Source organism: Sminthopsis crassicaudata, chromosome 2, assembly GCF_048593235.1.
Source record: "Sminthopsis crassicaudata isolate SCR6 chromosome 2, ASM4859323v1, whole genome shotgun sequence".
In the NCBI taxonomy this organism is placed as follows: Eukaryota; Metazoa; Chordata; class Mammalia; order Dasyuromorphia; family Dasyuridae; genus Sminthopsis; species Sminthopsis crassicaudata.
Window position 1 is genome coordinate 39,296,750 of NC_133618.1, and position 26,585 is coordinate 39,323,334.

A 26,585-nucleotide genomic window follows, 5' to 3' on the forward strand; every position below is an offset into this window, starting at 1 on the left:
TTAAAAAATTAATGCAATGTCAAAACAGAAAATATTTATATATAAAAAAGGAAAGAAACAATGAGAAAGGAGGAAAATTCTTTCCCTTCCTTCCAGACCCAGCTCAGAGTCCAGCCTTCCAAAAGATCTTCCCTACTCCCTCAGCTAGAAAGGCTCTGAATCAGAAACTCTCTTATTTCTCATATTTACGCACTTCTCATTGTAACAGACACGGTATTTCTAAGGCTAAATGTCTTATTCGCTATAAAATTACAAGAAGCCTGAGACCGTGTAGTTTTTCTTTTTCTGAGGCTGGGGTTAAGTGACTTGCCCAGGGTCACACAGCTAGGAAGTGATAAGTGTCTGAGACCAGATTTGAACTCGGGTCCTCCTGAATTCAGGACTGGTGCTCTATCCACTGTGCTACCGAGCTGCCCCTATTGTGTAGTTTTTCAAAAGTCTATCTTAAGTCATGCTGGTACAAAGTCGATGCTCAACAAATACATTTTTGTTGCATCAAAATTTCCAAATTCACATCTTAACCCAAAATGGGTCAGAGATGAATGAGTTAAAAATCACTTAAAAGCTTTGAGGTCTTGGGTTGGAAGGAGCCAAAGCCAATGGTAATATTATTGTTATATCCTAAGGTCAGCTGCCCTTTGACTTTTGCCATTACTCTTTCTCAGAGTCCACCCCATCCCCTGTCTAGCCAACATTTGTTTAACGATGGTTCTCAGCCCAGGGGTTTTATCTAACATGCATAGGGACAAAGCACCGTCATCACCTGATTCTATCACAGCTTGTGAGATGGTACTTTGTCTCCATCCCTTTATTTAAACTTGGGGTCCATGGAGTCTGATATTAGAAAGGGGAAAAAATACAACTTTATTTTCCCTAATCTTTGGTTTTCTTTGTAATCCTATGCATTTTATTTTAGACATTTAAAAATATAATTCTGGGAAGTCCCTAGGTTTCCCCAGACAGCCAGAGGGACCTAGAATACTTAAAAAAAAACCATAAGAACTCCTCCTTTTAATGGATTAGAGCTAAGAGGTCAATCAGGGTGATTCCCTGTTGTTTTTCCTCCCATCTTCCAAACTGTGAGCCAGAGAAGGGAAATAATTGAATCATAAAATGTTCACCCCAGAAGAAGTTAAAGATACTTTTATGTAGTCAGTTATATATATATAAAGAGAGAGAGAGAGAGAGAGAGAGAGAGAGAGAGAGAGAAATGAAGTCTTCTGAAGTCATTTTTAAAAGACTTTCAAAGATCTGCATAAAAGACAGGTTTTGAGAAAAAACTTAAGTTTTTGCTTTGAGCCAAAGCCTCTATTGTTTTGAGTCTGGAGAAAAAGGAATTCCCATCTTAATTCTCATTCTCTGATCTACTCTATACACTACCCCACACACTCCCAGAGAGCCAGATTAAAGACCATTGGCAGCCCTTTTCCCCTCAACTGAACGTCTTCAGAAGCCATTGGGGAGAAGAATGCAATTAGCTACTAGGAATTCCAAGAGCCTGCAACTCTAGCTAGAAAACCAGGAAAAGAGGTTAAGTAGCAGAAATTTTCCCTTCTCCTCTACCCTCCACCAGCCAAGGCTTATACACAGGGTTCTTTGAAGCACTTGATAACTCACCTATTATGTGTCCTGAGGTTCAAAGGTATTCAGGAACAGCTGAGATGTGTCAGCCAGCTGTTAATTACTCACCATGTCTCTCTTTTAATAATTAGTTTTGCATCCAAGATCCAGAAGTGCCTCCCAACCTCACTAATTGTTACTCACAACAGCCAGGAGGGGAGATAAATAGTGAGGAGCAAATTGTTATTTAATAGAGGGTAGGTGTAGAGCTAAGGCCAGAATTCTTAACTCAGATCAGGATCTGTCATAAAATTCTTGGAAGAAAAGTGAGGGAAATATAAAAATCCTTGCTACAGTTTTTCCATGATTATTATTACTGGTTTTATTTGTAGAAGGGGCGCTGGGGGGGTATAGGAGGGTGGAGTCAAGGAAAGAGATCCAGATTTGGAGTCAAGGGAACTGGGTTTCGATACCACCTTTCCAACTCCTGCATTGTATAAGTCACCTAAATTATTGGGCTTTTGATACTTCATCTGTGAAAGAAGGTGGATGAACCCCCCCAAAAAAAAATCTGCTACCATTTTAGTCTTCTCTGCTCAAACGTTCTTTTTAACTCTTTCACTTTGGGCAAAGCCCCTCCCCCACTCTAATCTCAATTTCTCAGATGGGGTACTGGTTTGGATGATCTCTGAAGTTATTTCTAGCTCTAAATTCTATGAGAGGTAGAAAGGGAAAACAGCCTAGTGAGTGGCCAGCTGATCCTGGGAGGGCCTGTGCTCTCTAGAAGTCCCTGCCCTCAGGACATCTGGATTCTGTTCTCAGAGCTCTGGCCACTGAGGCCTGTTGTCCAAAGCCGAGTTCCTTATCTTTTCCCCAAAACTGTTCCCTCTTCCTGAGCGCCAAATATTGTCGAGAGCACCATCTCTTCAGTCACCCAAGTTTTCAATGTAGGTTATCACCCTCAACTCCTCATCTCTCACCTCCCAATCTGTCCTGATCAAAGCCTCCTGATTTTACCTTTGTAAAATCTGTTACACCTCCTTCTCTCCTTTGACTTGGTCATCACCTTATCACCTCATAGCTGGACTACTGTAACAGCCTGCTGTTTGGTCTTTGTAGGGCATTTAGCGTAGTAGGTGCTCAATAAATGCTTGTTTCCTTCTCCCACATACTAGTCTCTCTCTCTCTCCCATTCCATTCTCCACAAGTCCGATCATGAAGCTTTCCTTTTCAATAACTTCAGTGGCTCCCTATTACCTCTAAGAACAAACATGAAATCCTCAGTTTGCTGCTTAAGCTTTCTATAATTGGAAATTGAGGGACTGCCCATCAATTGGGGAATGGCTGAACAAATGATAACATATGAATGTAGTGGAATACTATTGTGAGGTAAAAAACGAGCAGGAAGATTTCAGAAAAACTGATGCTGAATGAAGTGAGAACCAAGAAAACACTGTACATAGTAATAGCAACATTATGTGATTATCTATTGTGATTGGTAATTTGAAGGATTCATCTTTTCATTTCACACAGAGGAGAGTGTCCAGAGAAGAGCAGCAAGAACAACACAGGTCAATGTTATATAATTCATAAATACATAAATATATAACACAATAAATACCCCAAACTGATTTACCATATAAGTCATACCGGTTAAAAACAGTCTCTCTTTCCCTTCTCTACTCCTATGCAAATCCTTCCCCAGGCCAAACTAAAACAAATGTGAACGATATTTTTTAAATCATTAAATAATGGGTCTAGAACTAGACTTGTATTCCTGTATTCTCCATCAAGACTAATGTAATTTCTTTGCAACTTTGACCCTCCAAATTCTCCCCTTCAAGATCTACAACACTGGCTTAATCCCTCTTCTATGTAATAGCTCTTTAAATTCTAGACTAAATATTCCCAGTTCTTTAATCCTTATATGACCTGATCTTGATGCTCTTCTTCAATCTGATTATTAAAAGGCAGCCTGGTGCCATGAATTGATTCAGCTTTTTTTTTCTAATTCATATAGATTTTTATTTTTGCCTCATATTATTTAAGATAATTAGTTCCTTCCCATTCCTTACATTGTCAATTTGAAGGATTCATGATGGAAAATGCTATCCACATCCAAAGAAAGAACTATGGATTACCACTCGAACCATATTATTTTCACTTTGTTTTTTTTTTCATGGTTTTTCCCTTTTGTCCTGTTTCTTCTTTCACAACGTGATTGATGTGGAAACATATTTAATATGATTGCACATGTATAACCTATATCGGATTGCTTGCTCTCTTAGAAAAGGGGAAAGAGGAAGAAAAATTCAAAACCTTATTTTAAAAAATAAATACTGGAAAACAATAAATTCACCCCTCAAAAAAGCCTTCCATAACCTAATTCCTTTCCATCCTCCCAGTCTTATTATGACACACCTACTCCCACCTCCTCTTTGACAGAGTAACACTGACACCTTGATGTTTCTTAAGCTACCATTCCATCTCCAAACCCTGGGTATGGTCTCCATAGCTAGAATTCTCTCTTTCCTCATTTCAGCTACAGGGATTCCCTGATCTAACCTGTACTTCTCTTTGCTAATTTCTGAACAATGGTCACACTGAAAATTTCACAATTGGCTCTTTGGAGTCAGTAGGACGCAGGGCTGCAGCACAGCTCAAATAGTTAAAGAAATGAGTTGGGGAAGGGAGAACTCTTTGACCAGCCCAACCAGGAAAATCCTAGCCTTTTCCTCCATCCCTTCCTGTTCATGCTAGTTACTTCCCTCTGTAATTATCTGTAATTTATCCTGAATGTGCCTTGTTTGGACATAATTGTTTGCATGCAGTGTCTTAGACTGTGACCTCCTCAGAGACCATACTTTTGTCTTTCTCTGTATCTCCATTGCTTAGCACAGTGCCTGACATGTAGGAGGTACTTAAAAAATGCTTGTTGACTTAACCAGATGTCCCTCTTCCCTTTTCTGCACTGACTCATGTGCCTTTGTCTCAGTCAGCATCCTGATTCATTAATGTCCTCAAGAAGCTTCCTCTGATTAGTAGTTTGAGAAATAACACTGTCTAAATTTGGGTCACAATTACTTATAGCACTTGGATTATTGGTCAAACATCTGGATGAGATTATTTAGAAAAATCTTGATCTACTTAATCTTGAGTGATTAGAAGGAGTTTGTATGCCAGAATTTTTGTGCACGCATAAAATATTTTTGTAGGCCAGCCTTTTTGTGACCATACATAAATGGACATCATCGCATTCTGATGAGTTGTTATTAGAATAGTATTCATTTGCTTATTCATATCCCGAGTCATGTACCCAACTGGTTATAAGCTCATTCAAGGAATGATTAGAGTTTTATTCATCCTCTCCATAGGAAGCAGATTCTTTCTTCCAAAGAATTCCAGAGTTGGGGAGGGACCTCAGAGTTGAAAGAGACCAACCCAGATTTGGAAGACGAAATCTGGTCTGACCTTTGAACGGAAATCCTTTCTACAGTATAACCAAAAAGTGACTATTCTGCTTCCGATTGAAGATCAACTACTTAAACAAATAATTATTGTCGGGAGGTTTTTCTGTGGATCACAACTCAATCTGCCTCTATCAACCTGGAATCATAACTTTGTGTGGAAACCATAGGGAATTACAGAAGCTTTCAGAGCAGAGGAGTAATATGATCGGTTCTGCTTTTAAAACGTCGGTCTGACAGCATTGGCGATGGAGGGGAGAAATTTGGGGCAAGGTGACCATACAGAGGAGGCAAGAGAGATGAGGACCTGAACAAGGTGTGACTAGAGAGATGGGTGTGGAACAGGGCTTCTGGTAAATGTTTAACAATCTGCTAGAGACAGGGAATGCAAGACACACTTAAGTTTAAGCTACAATAGCCAATCCACAAAACAATAAACCAAGTCCTAACCAGTACTTCCCTTTGCTAATTTCCGAAGTTTAAATGGTCACACTGAAAATTCCACATTTGGCTCTTTGGAGTCAGCAGGAGCCAGGGCTGCAACACAGCTCAAATAGTTAAAGAAATGAGTTGGGGAAGGGAGAACTCCTTGGCCAGCCCAACCAGGAAAGAATCAGGTCCTTCTTTGTTCATTTAAATACCGACTCCGGTGCCTTTCTCTGAGTCAGGATCACAGGTACTCAGGAAAATAGACATCCCTGGGTCAAAAACTTCAGTAATAACCAGCAGACCAGAAGACAACGCGTGTTCTAATATCTTAGAGGAAAGAGTCCACGTCTGAGGAAGTGAGAGAGAGATCAGGGAGGTAAAATCACTAAGACCTAGCAACTGAGGAGGAAGGAGTTACGGAGGATGATTCCTGAGTAGGAAGGAAATACCCAGTTATCTGTTAAGCACCAACTATGTACAGCACTGTGCTAAGTATTTTACAAATATTATCTCATGGGATCCTCACCACAGCCTTGTGAGGTAGATGTTATTATGAGTCCCATTTTACCCAGATGGGAAACTGAGGCAAACAGAAAGGAAACAACCTGCTGCTAGTGTCTGAGACCAGATTTCAAGTTTGTTCTTTCTTGTTCATTTGTTTTCAATCATGTCCCACGCTTGGTGACCCTATTTGGGATTTTCTTGGCAGAGATACTAGATTTGCCATTTCCTTCTCCAGCTCATTTTACAGATGAGGAAACTGAGGCAGACTGGGCGAAGTGACTTGCCCAGGATCACAATCTGAGTTTGAATTTAGAGCTTCCTAACTCCAGATCCAGTCTCTGTGTCCCCTTGTGGCCGCCATGCACAAAGCACCATTGCTCTCCTGAGCCAAAGGCTGACCATAGCCAGCCTAAGATTGAGTTGATAGCCCCAGGAAGATGTCTGAGATCCATAGGAGTCACCCAGATAATGTGTCAGGAGTGAAGTTTCAACCCAGGTCTTCCAGACCTAGCTCATTCTTTCCATTGAGCTAACCTGTCTTTATATAGCTTGCATATAGTAGGTGCTTAATAAATAAATGTTTTGGGCAGCTAGGTGGCCCAATGGATAACACTGAGCCTGGAGTCCGGCACACTCATCTTCCTGAGTTTGAATCCAGCCTCAGACACTTCCTAGCTGTGTGACTCTGGGTAAGTCATTTCATCCTGTCTGCCTCAGTTTCCTCCTCTGTAAAATGAGCTGGAGGAGGAAATGGCCAACTACTTGAGCATCTTTGCCAAGAAAACCCCAAATTGGGTTACAAAGAGTCATATATATTTTTAAAATGATGATGCCCTTGTCAGAAGTCTGTCAGTGATTTTCAAGCCTTTTGGCCTTAGAATAATTCTACAAACATAACTGTCTGTTGATCAGTGACAACTAAATTCTTGAGACTATTTCTTGGTTCTATCCCTAAACCATAAAATTAGTGTGTGTATATATGTGTGTGTGTGTGTGTGTGTGTGTGTGTGTGTGTGTGTGTGTATAAAAACTAGATAAATGTGTCTCCTTGCTTCTATTTCTTTGCTAAATTCTCTTGGAATTTAGACCACTCCAATTGGTGTTACAATTACAATAAACTTTGCCCCCTTGACTTGGAAATGGGTTCAAGCCTGAAAATTCTTTTGAGACACCTCTTGGGAGTTCTATCCTGGGCCTTCTGGGCCTTCTTCCTTTCATGATCTCTTCAGCTCCCATGTAACTTTCAAAACTATCTTTTCTGCCTCAAACTCCCTGGAGACCTGTAATCTCAAATCTCCAACTATCTTTTAAATATCTCAAACTGGATGTCCAGTAGGCAGCTTTTAAAACTCAGTTATATCCAAACTAGAACTCATCATCTTTCACCCTAATCCTCACCCCATCCTACCTTGCTTATTACTGTAGAGTGCATCACCATCCTCCAAGTCCTCAGGCTCAAAACGTAGGAGTCAGACTGGATTCCTCACTATGTTACCCCCCATATCAAGTCTGTTGCCAAGGCCTATTATTTTTACTTTTGCAATCTCTCTCCTGAGTGTCCCCTCCTATCCTTTTACATTGCCCTTCTTCTGGTACAGCCCCAGTCACTTCACACCTAGACTATTGCCTCAAATCTCTCCTCACTTCAATCAAATCTCCACTCACTGACTAATATCTGGTCCTGTCACACACACCCACTCAATAAATTTCAGTGGTTCTCCTTGCCTCCAGGATCAAATGCAAAATGCTCTCTTTGGCATTCATAACCAACTCCTCACCTTTCCAGTCTTATTACATCTTACTCTGTCACAATTACTCTCGGAAGCTGTGACATTTCCTCCAGTTGGTTCTATTGCCAAGACACTCCCATATCTGGGGATTCTCTCTGGTTGTCCCCCAGGTGTGGAATACTCTCTTTTCCACTGCAACTACCGACCTTTCTAGCTTCCTTTAAATCCCACTAAAATCCATCGTTTACAGGACACTTTCTTCAACCTCTTTTAATTCTTTTATTTATTTTGTACAAAGCATATTTTTATTTAAAAATATTTATATTTAAAAAGTAATATTTGTTTTTATGTTGTCTACCCTATTGCATTATAAGGTCCTTGAGGATAAAGACTATCTTTTGCCTTCCCTATCCTTTTTTTCCACTCTATTAATTATTCCTTATTTATCTTGCATATCTTATCTTGTATTGTTTATATATCTTGAATTTATGTTTGCTATTTGTTCTCAATAGATCATGAGCTCTTTTTTTGTCTCTTTGCATCCGCTGTGATTAACACAGTGACTGAAACATAGTAGATGCTTAATAAATGTTGATTGATTGATTGGTGTTGAACAGAATTTTCATCTTCTGAGACTGGATTAAAGAGTAACTAAGTGCCCTATTGAGTTGATTTGAAGCATATGGAATTAGAGAGGAGAGGCAGTTCACAACAGATGAAATCACATAGTTTTTAATTAATCCTCTCATTTTTGTTTCCATATTGTATGCTTCTCTCTCTCTCTCTCTCTCTCTCTCTCTCTCTCTCTCTCTCTCTCTCTCTCTCTCTCTCTCTCTCTCTCTCTCTCTCTCTCTCTCTCTTTTAAGTTAGTTGATGGGATAACTAGGTGGATAGAGCCTAAATTCAGGAGGACCTGAGTTCAAATCTGGTCTCAGACACTTAACACTTCCTAGCTGTGTGACCCTGGGCAAGTCACTTAACCCCAGCCTCAGGAAAAAAAGAAAAAAAGTTAGTTGATGAATTTCCTATACAAATACATGGGTCTCTTCAGTTCAATTCACAAACCATAAATGAGTACTCTAGGTAGCTGTTCCTCTTCCTTCACTTTGGAGTTATTTCTATTTTTGGTTGTGGAGTCAGAAAACCTGACTCATTTTAGATAATTACTATTAAAAAGTAAATGTTGAAAAAATAATTATTATTGATGTGATCTTGGGCAAGTCTCTTAATCTACAAAAGCCTCAGTAAAATGAGAGTATGTGGTTTAGAGAATGCTAGAGAATCTCTGGATCTAAATCTCTGCTCAACGATTTCATGAACCTCCCACGCCTCCCAAACTTCTTTCCCTTACATAATTTTAGGCCATGAGGTCCAATCTGCCCTTTCTGAGAACCCTTTGAAATCTTGATTAATTAATAATAAAATATCCTCTTTTCTGTCACAACTTCAGAAACTCCCCAGAATTTCTAGTTCTTCCTTGTTGGTCAATAACAGGCCCAGAATCTTCCTGACTTTCTCCATCATTTGAAAGAACAAGAAGTGAATGTCTGAGTGACTTTTAAGCATTATAGTCTATTGGACCACCAGAAATTATTAAGTAAGGAGGTTAGTTTGCAGTTTTCCCAATTGGGAAAAGAGAAGCTTGTGCATCCAAAACTACTGGATTCCTATTCTGCATGGTACCAATGAAGTTTGCTGAATGAGTAGGTCAGACAAGTACAAATGAATGTGTCAGAGACTAGAAAAAGGAGTGAGATCCAAATTTGTATAAGAAGATTTCCAAGATGCTCCACATTTTTAAACACCAGTGTAGTGCCTGGGATTCCCTTCACATGCGAGTTTCCTGAAAGCTACTCTGAATTCAAGGAGTATTGGAGGTCAGCATTCACTCAAAGATAGAGCTATAAGCCCTCATCTACCTGTTTCTTTGACACACAAACAGAAGAAACATCAACTCAAAAGCCACTGAATCAGTGACTAAACAGATTTCTTCCTCATGTGCATTTTCCCATGGGTCACCACAAAATCAGGAACATACACCAGGAGAACTCATGTCCAGAGAACAAACACATGGGGAACATGCCCAGGAAATATCACAGATCAGGGCAACTCCTGTTCTTGATTGTTTTCCTGAAGTGATGCTGATTTCTTCCAGTAATAAGATCAGGCTGAGAGTTTCTGCTATTGTTGCTGGTCACAGCTGGCTGTCTCTGTTGAACTGCTGCTGCTCTCCAGTTATTTTGTAGCCTCTTTCTCCCACTGTGGGGAAGGGTCTTTCAGCTCTTTTGTATGATAGCCCCAGGGGCTTTGTTATCACTTTTGAAACGCAGATCTCTGTCTATAGTACCTAGCCTTCAGTAGCCAACCTGCCCACTAACTAGCTAGAAAGCCTCAGTCATTTAAGTCTATCTTTTGAACTAAACTTCTCGACTGCCACTGGAATCACCCCATTTTAAACTATTGTTTGATGGAAGTCCTTTTAACTGCTGCCCTCGTTGCCCACCTGGGTCCCTGAAAATTATCCTCAGAGTTCTCAGTAAAATTACAAAGACACTGAATGGAGCTGGGATAAAGATTCCTTTTAATCTCCATCATGCCCTTGGTCTATACAAATCACAATGGAAAGAAAATAAGAGAACTTGATGTAGTTGATGACTACTACCCAATAATCAAATAATACATATCTTATATCAACATTTTCTCTATGATATTATATGGCTGCAATTCATTGAATTCTGCACTCAGAAAATCAGACCTGCTAGGTGACCCAAAGGGCAATGAAAAGATGGACAATAGGGATCAGCAGGCTATATATAACTTTACAGTGACTTGTGGGAGAGAGGTAGCGTAAAAGATATTATCAGGGACATCAATGACCTCAGAAGAAAGGTGTCTGGCTGGCTGTGTATGTAGCAAATGGGAAAGATAAGACACCGCTTCAGTGCCGTACTTGTGTCCCTGAAATATCAATCAAACCAGAGGAAGCCCTCTAGTGTATTGGATAGATAAGCCATTGCGGAGAATCCCAGTGGAGGGGCTGTGATAGGCATTTATGAGGGAAGTACCCCACACCTGATTGGGATTACAAGACCTCCCCCAGAACACTAAGTACAATGCACATCACTGACTGAGCTTATAATTTTACAGAGGTGCCTTATGAATAAATACCTTATCTGCCTGAAGGCAGGACACTGCAGAGAAAGGAGCAGCCACTTAACTCTTCTTGTGACCAGAACAAGTCCTTGTACCTTTTTAACTCTGCTTCCTCAACCATGAAATGGGAATATTTGTGCTGCTTACCATACAAGGAAGATACACAGCAAGGCGTGAAGTGTTATTTAGACATGAGTTGGAGTGATGGGGCTGGCTATTATTATCTCTTAAAGTTCCTTCTGTTTCTAACATCTCCGAGTCTATGATTATTATGTCTCACTTCTACCCCCTGTCCCAGGAAGTACAGACTGAGGCACGCCTCTGTAGATTTGGAGGTGAAGGAGGTGCTGGGGAGAAGGGGATAGAAGCTTGTCAGAGAGAGTAATTCTCCCTAACTAGCCAGAGGTTAGACGAAGACCAAGAAAACATTTGGAAACTACTTTTTATTGCAGAAATCTTTTCTAGTCCTTGAAAACTTGCGAGAGTTATTCCTTTGGAGAAACTGGGATTGCTGGATGGGCTGCCAATCATGGGAGCTTTTCAAGGACCCCAGGCCTGGTATTTCAGGATTAGCAATAGGCAGCCTGGGAAGTACCTATGTGGGCAAAAAGAGAAAAAAGTTGAAGAGACGAGAAGAGAGGAGAAGAGAAGAGAAGAGAAGAGAAGAGAAGAGAAGAGAAGAGAAGAGAAGAGAAGAGAAGAGAAGAGAAGAGAAGAGAAGAGAAGAGAAGAGAAGAGAGGAGAGGAGAGGAGAGGAGAGGAGAGGAGAGGAGAGGAGAGGAGAGGAGAGGAGAGGAGAGGAGAGGAGAGGAGAGGAGAGGAGAGGAGAGGAGAGGAGAGGAGAGGAGAGGAGAGGAGAGGAGAGGAGAGGAGAGGAGAGGAGAAGAGAAGAGAAGAGAAGAGAAGAGAAGAGAAGAGAAGAGAAGAGAAGAGAAGAGAAGAGAAGAGAAGAGAAGAAAGGAGAGGAGAGGAGAGGAGAGAAGAGGAGAGAAGAGGAGAGAGAAGAGAGAGATAGTGGGTAGGTTTCTAATATGCCCCTGAAGATTGATATTTAATATAAAATTGTATGCTTTAAAAACATTTCTCTCATCTCTGTAGTTTCTCAGTGACTTAGTATTTAAGTATAACTGTTATGCATGGAACAGTAGATGGAGCTTTGGATTTCCAGGTGGAGGATCTGGTTTTGAGTTGCCATCTTGATACCTTCTCTTGGCAAGTCACTGAGTCACTTACCCTTTATGAATCTGAAAAAAAAAGTAGGAAAAGTCAGGCATTCAAAACCTAATGTTGAGAGAAAACAGTTCTAACCCTAACCCCTCTATAAATGTGAGTCATCACTCCTTTAACATTTTAAGTTTTCGTTTAAGTACTTTACAAAACATCTTATTTGATCTTCATAATAACCCTGGGGAGTAGGTACTACCATTTTACAGCTTGGGAAACTGAGGCAAAGAGGCAAACATAAGTGTTATCCGATTTGCCTAGAGTGACACAGGTGTAATAAACATGTGAAGCCAAATCTGAAATTATAGCTTCCTGAGAACAGGCTTGGTGCTCTGTCTACTGTCACCACTTTACAGATGATCCAGAAAAATTAAGTGATCTACTCAACATTACCTGGCAGATTTGTGGGAGGATTGGGACCTACATCTCAAATAACCTCAGCTCTGAGTCCCCCTCCTCCCACAACTGGCTCCCTCCTTCTTATGGGTGTTTCCCTCTTTCTATCAGCTTTCTTTATTCCTCCCCTTCCTTTTTTTTTTTTTTTAAACCTGGTCCAGGAAGCCACAATATAATAACAGCTCAGGTGTCATCAAAGGCCATACCCAGTATGTGAAAGAGGGCAAGGGTCACAGGAAGTGAAATCCAGGAGCAGAAGCTACCCACCAATTCTGAATGGTTTTTTTTTAATAATAAATAGTTTTTTTTATTTTCCAAATACATGCAAAGATAGTTTTCAACATTCAACCTTGCAAAACCTTGTGTTCTAAATTTTTTTCCCTCCCTTCCCCTCACGCCCTCCCTAGATAGCAAGTAATTCAATACATATTAAACATTTGCCCACTAATTCTTACCAGCAGCAGGGTAAGATCACAGGTACGTGGTATTCTTGAGGAAACACTCAAACATCTTCAGAGCCTGAGCTGGTCGGTACTGGGGAACCATGTGTCCAGAACCCTGTGAGTCAGGTAGAAAGAGAAGTGAAGAGGACTCCAGAGTGGAATCCAAATGGGAACAAGCTCCCCAAATGTGTGAAAGCAGGGTCCTGTGGCCAGTGTGTTAGATGTAATAGGGATGAGGCAATCCCAGGTATCACTGTCTGAAGTCATGCCTAGGAGATGGGAAGATGTGGGGCTAAGCGAGATCACTTGGCTTGAGCTAAGTTATTCATGAGATACCAGGAAGATGGCTGCTTGCCCAAGGGACCTAACTTAGATGCACTTCAATTCCATTCTGCTATGTGCAGAAGCCAGAGTGCTGGGAACAAGAATATCCAGATTCAAATTCTGCCTCAGACACTTACTTAGCTCTATTATCTTGGGCAAGTCATTAAATCCTTACCAGCCTCAGTTTACTTCTCTGTCAAATGGAGACAAAAATAATAATAGCCTTACCTTTCTTAGAATTGTTGTGAATATAAAATGAGATAATATATCTAAAGTGCTTTGTCAACCTTAAAGCACTAGATAGATGCTAGCTACTATTAGTTGTACAACTAAAATCACAGATCCTAGGTAGAATGGATGTATATGGGGCAGGTAGAGGGCACAGTGCATAGAGCACCAAACTGGGAGTCAGAAAGACTTGAGTTCAAATTTTACCTCAGATATTTAACATTTACTAGCTGTGTGACTCAGGACAAGCTACTTAACTCCAACTGGAAAGAAAGAAAAAAAGAGAAAAGAAGGAAGGAAGGAAGAGAGAGAGAGAAAGGAAGAGAAAGAAGAAAGGGAAAGAGAAAGAGAGAGATAGAGAAAGGAAGAGAGAGGGAGAAAGGAGAGAGAGAGAAAGAGGGAGAGAGAGAGAAAAAGAGGGAGGGAGAAAGAAAGAGGGAAGGAGAAAGAGAAAGAAAGGGAGGGAGAGAGAGAAAGAAAGGGAGAGATAGAAAGAAAGAGGGAGGGAGAGAGATAGAAAGAAGGAGGGAGAGAGAAAGAGAGGGAGAGAAAGAGGAGAGAGAAAAGGAGAGAGAGAAAGATGAAGAAGGAAAGAGAGAAAGAAGGGAAAATAAAAGAGAAAAAAAATATAACAAATAGAACAGAATGGATGTGTATAGAGCCTTGTGAATCTTCTGTTCCAATCATACTTACCTAGTCCCCTTCCCTACACTCTCAACTACTATCTACAGCACAACGAAGTAGATGCTATAGAGAAGCTACAGTCAGGTACATTATCTCTTCTCTAGAAGCAAGTTGACAGAGGATGTAAGAGAACAGAGACTGTATTTTTTAATCTTTGAATTCTCACCACCTCACATGGGCATTGCACATAGTAGGTACTTAACAAATGCTAATGGCTTTTGAGCCCTTTTGACTTTGATCTTTTGTTCCCCCCTTTGCCTTCTTGAGAATCTTGAGAACATAATAGTAAGATGATTTTTCTCTTCAGCCACACTTCCATTCCCATATAACCAGAAGAAGAAACATTAAAGTTGACTTCACCCCTTGTTCTGCAAGTGTATTGTCTGGGGATCCTGGAGGTCAAATATGTTCATAATAATACTAAGATGTTTTAATTTTGAATGTAGTAAAAATCTATAGAATAACCAATGAGCAATACCTATTAAGTGTCTGATATGTGTTTATCACTGTGCTATGCAGTAGGGATACAAAAAGAGGCAAAATGTAGTCCTCCTTTCAAGGAACTTACAGTCGAATGAAAAGACAAAATATACACAAATAGATAACTATATTCCATGAGAGCAAAGCTCTTTGGTTGGGAGTGCTCAATAATTTTTCAGGCTGTCCATCATATTATATCCTGTATTTTTAAACTGTTTTTATTTCTCAAAAGCAGAAGCAATTCACTGTGAGATGGGGTAAGATTATCTGTAAATGATTATATGATGCAACAAAGAAACAAACCTAGGACAAAAGGAATCATTCAAACAATAGCAAAAGAAGGACACTAAATATTCAGGCTCTAATTGATCTTTAAAAAAAATCAGATTGTAAAAAAGTTTAAAAGTGTAAAGGGATCCTGAGACCAAAAAGCTTAAAAACACTGATCCAGTCCAGTCTCTTCCTTTTACAAAAAAAGAAATTGAGTGAAGGTCACACTACCATATAAGGAGAGCTTAAATAATAAGTCTAGGACCTTTGGCTCTAAACCCAAATGCCTCCTCACTCTGCCTAGCTGCCTCTGTCCATTTGTATCTGGTTCTGATGTTTTCATTAGGATTTCCTTGGAAAGATCTCTCCCTTTCAACAGCCCTCCAAGAGAACAAGCATGGGTTCAAGTCTTCCAAAAGCTTGCAGACTAAAGTATACTTAAAAAAAAACTTTTTTGAGGGTCATTTTTTGGGGAAGGAGATCTATATTTCTTTTTGCAACATGACTTTTTTTTCTATTAAAACTTTTTATTTTCAAAGCATATGTATGGATAATTTTTCAAAATTGACCCTTGCGAAATCTTGTGTTTCAAATTTCCCCCTCTTCCCCCCCCAGATGGCAAATAAGTCAATATATATTATACATTGCAACATGACTTTTATGGAAATATTTTGCACAACTTCATATGGGCCTTCTCATGAGGAGCAAAGTGGGGTGAGAGAGGGAATCTGGAACTCAAAGTTTTAAAAACAAATGTAAAAAAAGCTTTACATGTAATTTAAAAAAATAAAAATATTAAAAGGGGGGGAAGAGCTCTCCCATTCTCTGTAGAATAGTGGTGAGCAGGGGAGAGGGTACCTTACCTTGACGGTAAGGAAGGTGATTTGCTCATATTCCTTGAAGAATCCTGCAACCTGCCTTTGATAGTACCAAGGCTGATAGGTGGTCATCGCCTGTGAGAAGCAGGGAAAGGGGGACAAACAGTAAATTTCACAAGCACTTACTAAATACTTATTGAGCCTGGGCTCAGCTAGACAGAATGACACAAAATCATCAAGCTCCAGCATCCTCCTCATTCCCTCAAAGCAACTTTAAGAAAGTTGTCTCAACTACCCCCTGAAATTGTGACTACTAGATAGGAGGAGTTGACTCTGAAGCATTCAGTTTGAACCTCAACTTCTAGCCACTTTTTTAAAGTTCTTCTCTACATCTCCCCCTTACCAGATGGCAGACCGTTCTTTTGTAACTTCTTTTAGAAATCTTATCTTCCTAGATACAAATGTGTCCTAAACAGGAGTTTTCCCATCCACCCTGACCTTGCAGTTCAACCACCCCCTTCCGTTCTCACAGGCTGATTCAAGGACTCCACAAACTTCTCTGCTCCCAAGAAGTTGCAGGCCATATCAGTGTCCCCATTGTACACCAAGATGCGGACGTTGCTCTGCAGTAACTCCTGGTAGAAGGGAGCCATGTCCATGAATTGTCTCTGGTATTGAGAAGTCACCTGGGTACTGGAGAGAGGAAGAGGAAAAAGAGGAACAGACCAAAAAAAAAGTATAAAAGAGGGAGATTGAGAGTCAAAACAAATCAATATCAAATCAAAATCAATAAGCATTTATTAAATGCCTAATGTATGCCAGGTACTGTGCTGGGAATTTTAAAAAAAAAAGCAAAATATAATCATTTTAAGGGGTTCTTAATCCAATGGAGAAGATAACATGAAAACAAAAATTTAAAAAGCAAACTACATATAAAATAGATAGGAAGCAATTAACAGAGGGAAAGCACTGGAATTAAAAGGGGTTTCAGAAGGCTTCTTGTAGAAGATGGAATTTTACTTGGGATTTTAAGGACATTAGAGAGGTCAACAATTGGAGCAGAAGGAGAGTGTCCCAGGCAAAGGAGTTGGAGAGTGAAATGACTGAAATCTAGGGATGTGAGTATGTGGATGGGAGTTAAGATTCTAAAATTTTAATCCCACAATCCCAGAGAGACCGCTTTGAGTATTAGAGGATAGTGCTCATATCTTTAATCTCTAGGACCCTTTTCATAACCCTCACCCTATTTTCTGTAGCCCAGAAGCCTGAGGCTAAGAGCCCTGGGAATTGCATTGCCAAACTGTTGGCTTTTCCACTAGCATTGAACTTGGAGCCACCATGGGGGAAGGAGATGTGGCAACTACTGAAGACAAGGACGAGAAAGTTCTCATCACCCAAGAACTTAGCCTTGTCAAGTGGCTCAACAACAGAACTGGTTATAGTTTATTAATAAACTACTATATTTTTATATAGTAAAGAATATATTGTGATGGAATGAATGAATGAGGATTTATTAATCCCTTACTAAGTTCTAAGTTCTAGGAATAATAGGAAATGGGGATTAAAATGACCATTATCATGGTGACCATGGAACCTTTTCATTGATTTACAACTGAAATCTCCTACATATGTGTCTCCTCCATTAGAATGTGTGGCTCCTTGAGAACAGAGATTGTCCCCATTTTTATTTGTACCTTCAGTATATAGCACAGTGCTCTGCACATATTAAGTGCTTAATAAAAGCTTTTCCATTAAACTCACTCATCTGTCCTTTGCTTATCAGTTTCTTGATCTGAACTCAACAATTTCTCTCCATTGAAACATGATCTTCCCACTTAGCCTTCTCCCTCTACCATATATGTCTGTATATATAATGTATGTGTGTGTGTGTGTGTTTGTGTGTGTATGTTTGCTCTTGTTAGTAAGCCCCAAAGGAAATCACCCATAATTCCCCTGGGAGTTTTCCCAGTTCTCTTCTCTCCCTAGAGCAAGGACTATGTAGTCATTTGAAGGACCAAGAGACTTTTCTCTATGCACAGAACAGCAAAAGACCGACTCACCTGCAAAGTTCCCAATTGGGAAGGAATCCAGGGATGTGGAGGGCCTGTCTCACATTGTTCTGGTTCATCCACACATACATAGCTGTGGCATTGATGCACTTGGGAACTCCTGGAACGGGGGCTCCAGGGGGCTAATGGCCAACAAGGAAAAAGGGTAAAAGGTTCAGGGAGGAAACATGTCAAAAGCCCAGAAACCTCTGGAATTGATTCTTGAGCTGCTCCCTCCCACGCCTCCTACCCCAAGACTGAACCTTCACAAAACTCTCTTTGAGATTTATTCATTTCCCCTTTTAGGGTGCCTCTCCCCTCTCTCACAACATCCAGTTTCCTTTTAACCCCTCATCCCAAGACCATCTCTTCCTTCCCAACTGTGCTCCCATCTCAGTGATAATATGGACTTCATTTCATACCCACAATTCTGTAAGTAATGTAAGTTTTATCATCTATTTTAGAGATAAGAAAATTGGATCTCTGGAGGTTACAAGACCAGGGCTCTTTCAACTACATCAAATACCTCCTCTATCCAGGATCTAGTAGAGGCAGTTTCAAAAAGGAGATAGATGGTAAGGAAAATAGATGGAACCGAGGTAATTTTAAAACCTCAAATCATTCTTGAGTGACACTTTCTGGGAGACCCTGGGCTAGGCACTGAAGGAGATTCAAAAGTTAGATGAGACAAGGACAATTCTAGAGCGAATGAATGAAGTTAAGTGCTTGCTTTGTATAAAACTCCGGTGAGCTCTGGAAGTACAAACAGAAGTACAATAGTGTTTACTTTCAAGGAGCCCATACTCTAAGAGTAGGGGGTCATGACACACACAAATAACTATGATATGAAAATAAAGTATGTTAAATGCATAATAATCATGTTGGAGAGGGTCGTATAGGAAGATCATCGTGAGGCCCTAGGAGGGAAAAGTCATTACTGGCTTGGGCGGATCAGAGAAAGCTTTTTCGGGGAGGTAGAGTATGAATTGGGCTTCAAAGAATGAGGTAGGAATTTAACATGTGAAGAGGGAAGAGAAAGGCATTTCAGGCAAAATCTTTAGAAGAGTGTGAATGTCACCATTATTGACTTTGCTTTTGAACTTGTACAAGTTTTAGGTTCCCTCTAGTCAGCACACACATCTCTCCCCAACTCCACCCTATTAGGGCCCAGGTTTCCCTGGTACAAAACGTTCCCAGTAAACTGTTACAATATATTTTTTATCCTTTTAGATCAAGAACTCCCTTTAAAAAATAATTTTGGGGGATAATCGCATCCTAAATCAACTGGTTTCCTCTGAAATATTAGATTTATTTCATGCATTTAAAAATATGATTCTGAGAAGGGCCCTGGAGGTTTTGCCATAATACCAGGCGTCTATGACATAAGAAAGGCTAAGAATCCCATTAATCTGATTAGCATCTTGAGATCCACCTCTGTGCCTCTTTTTATGCCAGAGCCTGCTAGAGCCTTGCTCTTAAGGTTTGTTGAGTTAAATTGGAATCCCTTCTTTCCTTCTAATTGAATCTCAGAGCTATCTCCTCAAGTCATATCGCAGAGGTCATTTACTCAAACCGCTTCTTTTTGTAGGTGGGGACAAGGGTGTCCCCGGAAGTTAGGCGATTGGAGCTGGGCCCTGCTCTCAGTCTCACTCTCCAAATCTGTCCCTCTTTCCATCACACCATGAGGCGAAGCCCTTTTCAGGGCTGCTGCCCAGCGGGACTCAGAGCAACTCAGGCCCACCCTGCCCTCTGCTTAGCAGAGGTCATTCTTACTCACCGGGACGGCCACATTGAACCGGTATTGGCGATACAGGTTGCTCATGTCGGCCGCATAGCGCTCCTGGTATCCCGTGGCCCCCCAACACGGCGAGTACAGGTTGTAGACATTGAGCCCCACACCCTGGATCATTTCGTAAGCCTCCAGGACCTGCGGAAGGAGCAGGTGGGGGCCCTGTTAGAGTGCCCGGTCTCTTCCTTCCACCGCTGCCCACCTTAAAACTGGCATCCCCAGGGTGCCCCGCCCGAGGTAAGGATGGGGTGGGATGGAGTGCATGGGAATGGGGTAATCTGGTTCAGAGATTACCCAAGAAGAGGTAACTCGGGCGCCCCCAGCGTTGTCCCGACTAGAACCCACAGGATCCCAGAGGCTCTCCGGCCTGACAAGTGCAAACCCAGGCGGCCCTCCAGCTCTGGGCACTTGTGCCCGAGTTTCATACGGAGCCTCCCCGATCTGGGGTCAGGCTGTCCCTCCCTGGGGAAGGGTCCCTCCCCGCCCCGGAATGCACGGAAAGGGGGGACTGCGAGGCCGGACCGCGGCTGCGGTGTAGGGGCGGCCCGTGCGCCCCTCTGGCGGCTGAAGCTCCCGGGCCGGGGCAATAAGGCTTACGGAATCTACGCACTGGTCCTGGGTGCTGTTGTAGAAGTTGCAGGCGCCCTCGGAGCAGCAGTAGGTGTTCAGGGACTCCCAGAGGCTGCGGGCAGAGTGCGAGGGGAGTGAGGGGCGGGGGAGGCGCGCGGGGGCTTCGCTCGGCCCGCCCCCAGAGGGAGTTTGCAGCTAGGGCAACCCGAGCCGTCCTCCATCCCCAGGGCCGCGGGGGGGGCTCTCAGGCCACCACCTCCTTGCCACCCTTGCGACCCTGATTGACACCACCATCATTTCTGAAGGTCCGCATCCGAACAAGGGCGACCCCTGGGGCAGTCAGGAGTCACACTAATTGGGAGCTGGCTGGGACCTCTGTAACCCCCCCCCCAGGCTCAGTTTGCTCATCTATAAAATACTAAGGTCAGCAAAACGTTGGACAATTCTCTTATTTGATCCTCTCAACAACCCTGGACTCTAATGTCCTTCACCTCGAAAACGGAGCATCCTGGAGCCCGTTAGGCTTGAACTAAGAGATGAGTGTCCTTCTGGGGGCTCGTCCGTTTAATCAACCAATCAGGCAACGAGCATGGGGCGGCCCCCTCTCTGTGCCCGGGCCCTGCGCGGGGAGCCCCGGAGAGGCACTTTCGTGGGACACGAAGCAGGAGCCCGCACTAGGGCATGGCGGAGCAGAAATGGGGTGCGTGGATGCAAACCCTGGGCGTGGGGGGAATGCAAGGAGGCTGAAGTAATGCAAAGTGAAGGAAGTGAAATCTTGGACTCGGAGCCCTGCCTTCTGAATGGAAAGCGGACCCATAACACCAGCAAACACCAATCACAACCGAGCGTTCCCTGTAGCCTAGAAGGGTCAGGCACCAAGTGGGGGCGTAATGTTCCCTGGTCACATGGACCGAGCTCCAAAAGAGAGGTGGAGGAAGCAGTTCCCTCCCCCCTCTGCAGAAGTGCAAGACTGAAGGGGCGAGTCAGTACGTTCTGTTGGTTAGTTTACCAAGTGGGTAAAGCCTCTCAAACCTCAATAGATCCATGAAAGGCATTGTGTTTTCCTGGAAAGAGCCTTTCTATTCCCCTAGCCTAGAAGGGCCAGGCACCTAGTGGGTGCATAATAAATACTTGATGATTGATTGGCTGACTGGTAGACAGAAGATCTCCGTTGGTATTCTTGTAGCATTTTCCCTTCCTCTTTCTTTTTATTTTTCATTATAAAGGATGGCTCATTGGTGGAAAGAGATAAAGGGAATAAACTAGTGCAAGTGCTTAGAGCCCTGGGCCTGAAGTCAGGAAAATCCAGGTTCAAAAAAAAAAAAAAAAGTTCACCAGCACATGCTTACTAGTTCCTCCTCCTCTGCCCCCCACCCAAGGTTTTTACCCTTTGATGATTTTAGTTTCCTTATCTGTGGGGGCAATCACAGCAACCACTCCCAGGGGTGATCAGAGGTTTAAGTAAGAAAATACTTATCTAATGTATACCTATATTGTATTTAATTTATACTTTAACATATTGAACAAGTATTGGTCAACCTGCCATGGGGGGGAGGAGGGGAAAAATTAGAACAAAAGGTTTGGCAATTGTCAATGTTGTAAAATTACCCCTGCATATATCGGGTAAATAAAAAACTATTTTTAAAAAAGAAAATAATTGTCCAACAGTTTGCTGACCTTAAAGCACTCAGTCAATGCTAAAGCTCTTAGGAAGGAGAGATTAAAACAAGAGACAGTAAAAAGGTTTTAAATTTCTACAACATACAAAGCCACTTCGGGGTACACAGAAATGAATAAAATAGGCCCAGTTCTATTGGAAAATAAGATAGCTATGACTCTGATGCTCAGGGTACCAATGGCTTATAACTAACTGGCAAAGTGCTTTATATCCAAGATCTCCCTGGATCTCATACAACCTGCGGGAGAGCTCAGGGAAGGATAGTCCATTTCATAGAAGAGAAAACTGAGTCCCAGAGAAGTTTGCCCAAAACTATGTAGATCGTGTCCACTCAAGAATACTAATGGAGATCTTCTGTCTACCAGTCAGTCAATCAATCATCAAATATTTATTATGCACCTACTATGTGCCTGGCCCTTCTAGGATACAGGAATAGAAAGGCTCTTTCCAGGAAAACACAATGGCTTTCATGTATCTATTGATGGTTGAGATGCAACCAAATTACCCATTTAGTCCATCTTGGTGCAATTTCTTTCCTCACAATTGCAGTATCTATTGCCTTCTTATTTTTTTTTCCAAATAAGCTTGGCTGGCTGTCCCTGCCTTTTCCTCAAGCAAGCAATGCATCCCGGGCTGCATGAGATGGGGGAGGGAGAGGCAACTTCCATCCTTTCTGAAGTTTGGAGGGAGAAGGGTAGGATGAAAAGGGAGAGACAGACTCACAAAGTTCCCTCTGAGCTTACTTGTCTCCAATGATGCCATGGTAGTAACTGAACTCAATCAGCGTCTCATCATTGAGCTGGTAGTTGCTCATTCCATTCCCTACACCAAAGCCCTGGATGAGAAAGAAGACTATGTAAAAATCCAGGAAGCCCCAGCACAAACAGGCTCCACTGCTTTTCCATCCCTTGTGACCAAAACACACTAGCTGAAGAGAGACAGATTCCTTCATGTTAACTTCTGGGGTTGGAAGACTAGCTGGTAACTGGTTCAGGTCCGGACAGAACCTCCTGGGGTGTTATGGGGTGTTCCTGAGGACCAGCATCTCTGATGTGAATCATTTTTGATTCCTATTTGGGATTTTCTTGGCAAAGATACTAGAATATTTTGCACTTTACAGATGAGGAAACTGAGGCAAATAAAGTTAAGTGACTTGCCCAGAGTCACACAGCTAATAAGTGACTGTGCCCATTTTGAACTCAGGTCCTCCTGACTTCAGACCAGCGCTCTGCCCACTGTGCCATCTAGCTACTTGGAGTGAGGGCTTTGAGGGCTTGCACCCACACACCCTTTAGCTTTTTCAGCTGCTTATGCATCTTTGGTGACCACTTGATTCACCCAACTCCCACCTATTGCCATACCCTAGTAAAACAATCTCAGCACGTGGGCAACCAGATTGAGGGTAACTGACAAACCTCAAACCTGTCAGTGAGTTAAGGGGAAGTCTGCCTCAAGGATGTCAAGACTTTCCCTGGCAGAATAGGTGATAAGAACAATTTATTCCAGTGGCCACAAAGGCAGCTCAAGCAAACACTGGGGAATGCTTAGAGCTTGGTCAGACACCAAAGACGTCACAATCATCCACTGTATGCCGGGTCATTGCCAATTGCCTTGACTTTTGTCCTGCCACTGGACTTCAAAAACTTGGGAAGAAAGGGTGAGGCTGACAATTTAGTGCAACTCTGCCTCATTTCAACCCAATTCATGCACAAGTCGTGTCATTGGTCTTCAAAAATGAAGGATAAATAATAACATCTATACTGACCTTAAAGTTGATGGAGGCTGGACCCCTAACAATCTGAGCACTGAGAGAGGGCACATAGACCCCCCCATAGCTCTCTCCGAATACATAGAAGTCATTGCTGGTGAAGCTGGGGAACTTGGCGAAGAAGCTCTGTAGGGCCTGGTAATTATCAGCTGCCACCTACAGACCAAAACCAAATGGTCACAGAGTCACAGAAAGTCAGAGCCATAAAGGACCTTGGAGAATAGAATGTCAAAACCAAAAGAGATGTTCTTTAGAGCACTGAATGTTAGAGATGGAAAGAAATAGAGTTCTACATCGAAGAATGTAAGATAAAAGAAAACTTAGGAAATAATATGCTAGAACATGGAATAACTGGACAAAACTTTTGAAGACAGAATATGTGAGCTCATCGATGTGACTATAGGAGTTGGAAGGAACCTAAGAAAATAGAATATTACAATACGGAGAGACAGCTGGAGGGAGTTTCCTAGAATATGGAATGACAGCGGGAAAGAATCTTAGCAGATAGTATCATAGAATGCTAGAGACTTTGAGACCGCCTAATTTGACCTTTCTTGACTTATGATGGGGCCATTTTGTTCTCGGATTTAAAGGTACTTGAGCCATCCTCCTCCCACTCTCACACAACAGGCTCTGTCCCTTTTCTTCATGTCCACTTACCTGCTGATCATTAACTTTATAGTTCTGGCTAGAGGAGTAGGAATAACCCACTCCAGCTGGTGACTCCAGGTACAGCACATTAGCCACTAGATTCCAGCTATAGGGGTTCATGTAGAGGGAACCATCATCATTTATCTGCACAGAAAGAGAGAGACAGATGGCATTGGCCCGCACAAAGCCACCACTCACTGTTTCAGATGGGAAGCCAGGACAGAAAGGAAACCTCCCCAAACCTAGACATTTCCCCATCCTCACCCTGAACGGGCCATTCTCTGCCAATAAGCCTTCCATGGAACTGCAACCAGGGCCTCCATTGAGCCAAAGCACCAAGGGGTCAGACTCAGGGTTTCCTTGGGATTCCACAAACCTACAAGGTCAGGAAGAGAAAAATCCACCTTCTCTGATGAGGGACAGCTTTTCTAAACAAAAACAGATTCACAGAGAAGGCTTCTTGTTCCTGAGAATAACGGGGAATAGAATGGGAACTTGGGAGCTAACTATGAATTTTTGTATTGGCCAAATGTATATTAAGAAATTACTTGAGATGCCTTTTAAAAATCTCTATAGCTACTATAACTATAATCCCCACTACTGATGCTGTCTGGCCTGGGCAAGTCTAAATCTTTCTGGGGGTGTAGAATGATCCCTCTCATGTCCAGGAACTCACCAGTAATGGAAGTACTTGTCAGAGCCGGCCTGGAGGTAGCCAGACCACTGCCTGAAGTTGGGCAGATCAGCCAGGCCGGGCAGCGAGGTGATAAGGTCTGGAGCATATTGGCTGGAGCTGAGGCCCCAGCAGAGGCCGGAGAGGACCAGAAGGCTGCACAACAGTTGCATGATGACTGACCTCTGGGACTGGAGGCCCCACCAGCTTCTCCCACTTTTATAGTCCTGGTGCTGTTTGTTCCATTGATAAGTACTGATAGACATGACCTGCAGGCCATCTTGGTACCAGCCATTGAACTGCTCACCTGGGGAGGGGGGTAGGTATTCACCTTGAATGTCATCAAGATTTACACAGAGTAGGCCCAGTCCCTAATCTTCTAGAGGGGGTAGACTCCGGGGTTATTCTGGGAACAGGATTATGGGACTTAACATCTTGAAAAAAAAAGGAAAGTCTTCAGAAAAGTCCTAAAATCATGGATTTGTTTTAACCTGGAGAGACTTTTGAGATTATACAATCTTACACTCTTATTTTACCAATGTGGAAGTTGGGGCCCAAGGAAAGGGAATCAGTCAGTCAAGAAGCATTTATTAAGGACCTACTCTGTGCCAGACTCTGGGCTAAATGTTGCAGGACACAAAAAAAGGCAAATGCAACCCCTACTCTCTAGTAGCTCAAGTTTATTGGAGGAGACACCATATATGTAAAGGATAACCAGCCAGCACTAGCCTCTTGCAGAAGGTCCTCAGTCTTTTTTCTCACACTTAATAGCATTTTCCCCCAATTACATGTAAGGCTAGTTTTCAACATTCACTTTTACAAGATTTTGAATTATAAATTTTTTCTCCTTTCCTCTCCTTTTCCCTCCCCAATATGGCAAACAATTGGATATAGATTATACATTAAACATACTTTGACATTAGTCTTGTGAAAGAACAAAAAGGGAAAAACTACGAGAGAGATAAAACAACAAAAAAAGTGAACGTAGAATGCTTCCATCTGCATTTAGGTTCCATAGCTCTTTCTCTGGAGGTGGATGACATTTTCCATCATGAGTCTTTGGGAATTGTCATGGATCATTTCTGAGAAGAGCCGAGTGTGTCGATCATAATCTTGTTGTTGCCATGTACAAAGTTCTCTTGGTTCCGCTCATTTCACTCAGCATCAGCTCATGGAAGTTTTTCTAGGTTTTTTTCCTGACATCAGCCTGCTTATCTTGACTTAAAGCACCTTACATTCATTTACCACCACTTGTTCAGCCATTCCCTAATTGATGGACATCCCCTCAGTTTCTTATTCTTTGCCACCACAATCAAACTGAGTCTTATAGCTCATCCATCTAGTGTGCCAGATGCATCCCTTCACTCAGAAGTAACTCGTCCAAAATTATTTCACACTTAACTCAGACTCAGGTCTCCCGACTCATAGGCGAGTTACTTCAGCACTAACCCTGACGTTCCCCATCCCCAGGGACTGGGTTTGCTCTCTGCCTGCTTTCTCTTCTGACTTTGCTAGCTAAGTGATGTTATATTCTGACAAATGACTTAACTGGTGCCTCAGTTTCCCCATCTTTACTTGAGGATGGATCGCAGCTGTCACCAAAGCCATTGATGATTACAGGCTCAGGACTCAGCCTTGAGCTAACTCCCTTTTGTCTGTCAATGGCCTGAGATGTTTCTAAGTCCCTTGATCTCCCAG

The 26,585-nt window shown here is 42.2% G+C and overlaps 1 protein-coding gene across 1 annotated transcript; it reads right to left on the reverse strand.

The window, feature by feature from the left end:
- Positions 1-11,271: 11,271 nt before the first annotated feature.
- Positions 11,272-25,060, reverse strand: LOC141552623 (lysosomal protective protein-like). Its single transcript, XM_074284701.1, has 12 exons — positions 24,891-25,060; positions 24,479-24,590; positions 24,224-24,358; positions 23,561-23,719; positions 22,539-22,630; positions 20,145-20,229; positions 19,536-19,685; positions 17,771-17,901; positions 16,241-16,403; positions 15,756-15,845; positions 12,919-13,021; positions 11,272-12,087 (listed from the first exon to the last, which is right to left on the reverse strand). The coding sequence occupies exons 1-11, from the start codon at positions 25,058-25,060 to the stop codon at positions 12,935-12,937; spliced, it is 1,374 nt and encodes a 457-aa protein (XP_074140802.1). The 3' UTR covers positions 11,272-12,087; positions 12,919-12,934.
- Between the last annotated feature and the right edge of the window lie 1,525 nt (positions 25,061-26,585).